Below are 1,914 nucleotides of genomic sequence, written 5' to 3'. Positions count from 1 at the left end.
GCACGTCTAACTTTCTCTTTCCATTTAGACTGCACGTCTAACTCCACGAGTTAGACTGCACGTCTAATTACGAGTTCATTAGATTGCACGTCTAACTCCACGAGTTAGACTGCATGTCTAATTACGAGTTCATTAGACTGTACGTCTAACTCCACGAGTAAGATTACACGTCTAACTCTCTCTAGTTAGACTACACGTCTAACTCTGTGCATCTAAAGCCAAATCGGTCTAATGAACCTCATTAGAACCAAGTAAAAAAAGATTGATTTCGATACACCTGCATCAAAATCAATTAGACGCATAAATAATCCATTCATCAACAAAATTACAATATTCAAACTATTTCAACACTTAATCAAAATAATTTGACCCAACAATTTCCCCCTTTTTGATGATGAGATTGAAACTTTACATAAGTAACAATTTATGCATTCATCATATAACATTCAGAGTAGAATTTTTTCATCCAACTTACATAGAAACTTTCCAAAAACCAGAGTTCAAAAACATAGTTAAAGAGTTGTAGTTTAAGAGTTAACAGAGTAGGAGAAAGGAGATTATTGTTCTTCCCTTTTAACTCGAGGATCGATCGGGAAACGAGTTCCTTCATAATGCATCCCTTCACTAGTTAACAGGTTTTGAAACGGAGGAAGAGCACGTCCACCCCTACTGCTTCCACTAGATCTTCCACCACGATCACCGCCACTAGTACGACCTCCGCGATCATTACTAGATTTCCCACCACGACCACCACTACTGCTTCGGCCTCCGCGATCACCACCGCTTCGACCTCCGCCTCTTTTAGTTGGCCATGGATTTTCATCATTGGTTGGCTCTCGCTTAGATCTGGTGCCGGTTGATACACCGTCACCTCTTCTTCTAGGCTCACCTTGAGTGATACGAGTCTGTTCTTTTTCAGCATCAGCTTTCGCATTCTCTTTCTCTTGAAATTTCCTTGCAATGGAGTCGGCATACTCCAGTCTTTCAGCATATGTTCTTCTCATGCTTCCTTGAATTTCAACCAGCTGATTCTTGAATAATTTCATTGATTCCATGATCTCACGATGATTATCAAGATTGATTTGTCTTTCAAGACTCATCATTTCCGATTGACGACTGAAGAACTACTTTTCAAATTTGGAGAAATTTGAATTTGAGACATGAGTCTCATATGTATTCTTCTTTAGTGTATTATCCAACTCTTTAAGAATTTTGACATATTCAGCAAATTCTTTTGTCTTCTTTCTGGGTCTTCAAAATCTTTACCATATTTGATCCTAGAGTTACCACATTCTTCTGATGAGAAGTAAGCAGAGATGTCATTGACTTCAGAAGCTTGGTGCCATCGGCAGAAGATCCTTCATTTGAAGAATTATCTTGCGATTCTGCTGCCATGCTCCGAATTGGGTCAAATTGGGTGTGAATCTGCAAGGATCGCTCGGGTTCATCGTTCTCAGACTCATTTCCAGTTTTATTCCGCTCTTCTTCTTCCAGCTCCTCTTCTACTCTCTAAAATATTTCATACAGATTACCCTTGCTGTGAAGATGATTGAGAATATTTTCATAGAGGTTACCAATGTTAATATCAGGAAATGGTAGAGGCTTGACAGTTCTATCATTTTGATCATGTTCCCCCTCAAATGAGGAACTCTCTTCGGCATCTATGTCTTTTGAAGGTTCCCCCTCAGATCTGATAACTTCAGGCTGACTAACTTAAGCCTCCTTTTCTTGAGATCCCTCTTTTCTGACATTAGGGGATTTCACTACCTCTTCTTCATTAGGAGTTTGAACGATCTCCTCGATAATTTCTTCCTCTCGCGTTACAAGAGCTTGGACCGGCTCTTTAACAACGTCTTCTTCTTGAGTTACAAGAGCTTGTTCAGGATCTTGAATAATCTCTTCTTCTTGAGTTAC

General features: G+C 39.6%; 1 protein-coding gene across 1 annotated transcript; it reads right to left on the bottom strand.

Moving 5' to 3' along the window:
* Positions 1-557: 557 nt before the first annotated feature.
* LOC124929968 (keratin, type I cytoskeletal 10-like) lies at positions 558-1,661 on the bottom strand. The gene is made up of 3 exons (XM_047470347.1): positions 1,575-1,661; positions 1,267-1,509; positions 558-1,124 (listed from the first exon to the last, which is right to left on the bottom strand). Exons 1-3 carry the CDS (start codon positions 1,659-1,661, stop codon positions 558-560), a joined length of 897 nt encoding a protein of 298 aa, XP_047326303.1.
* Between the last annotated feature and the right edge of the window lie 253 nt (positions 1,662-1,914).

The sequence above is a fragment of the Impatiens glandulifera genome, chromosome 1 (assembly GCF_907164915.1).
Source record: "Impatiens glandulifera chromosome 1, dImpGla2.1, whole genome shotgun sequence".
NCBI classification, from domain to species: domain Eukaryota; kingdom Viridiplantae; phylum Streptophyta; class Magnoliopsida; order Ericales; family Balsaminaceae; genus Impatiens; species Impatiens glandulifera.
This window is presented reverse-complemented; position numbering and strand designations above follow the sequence as displayed.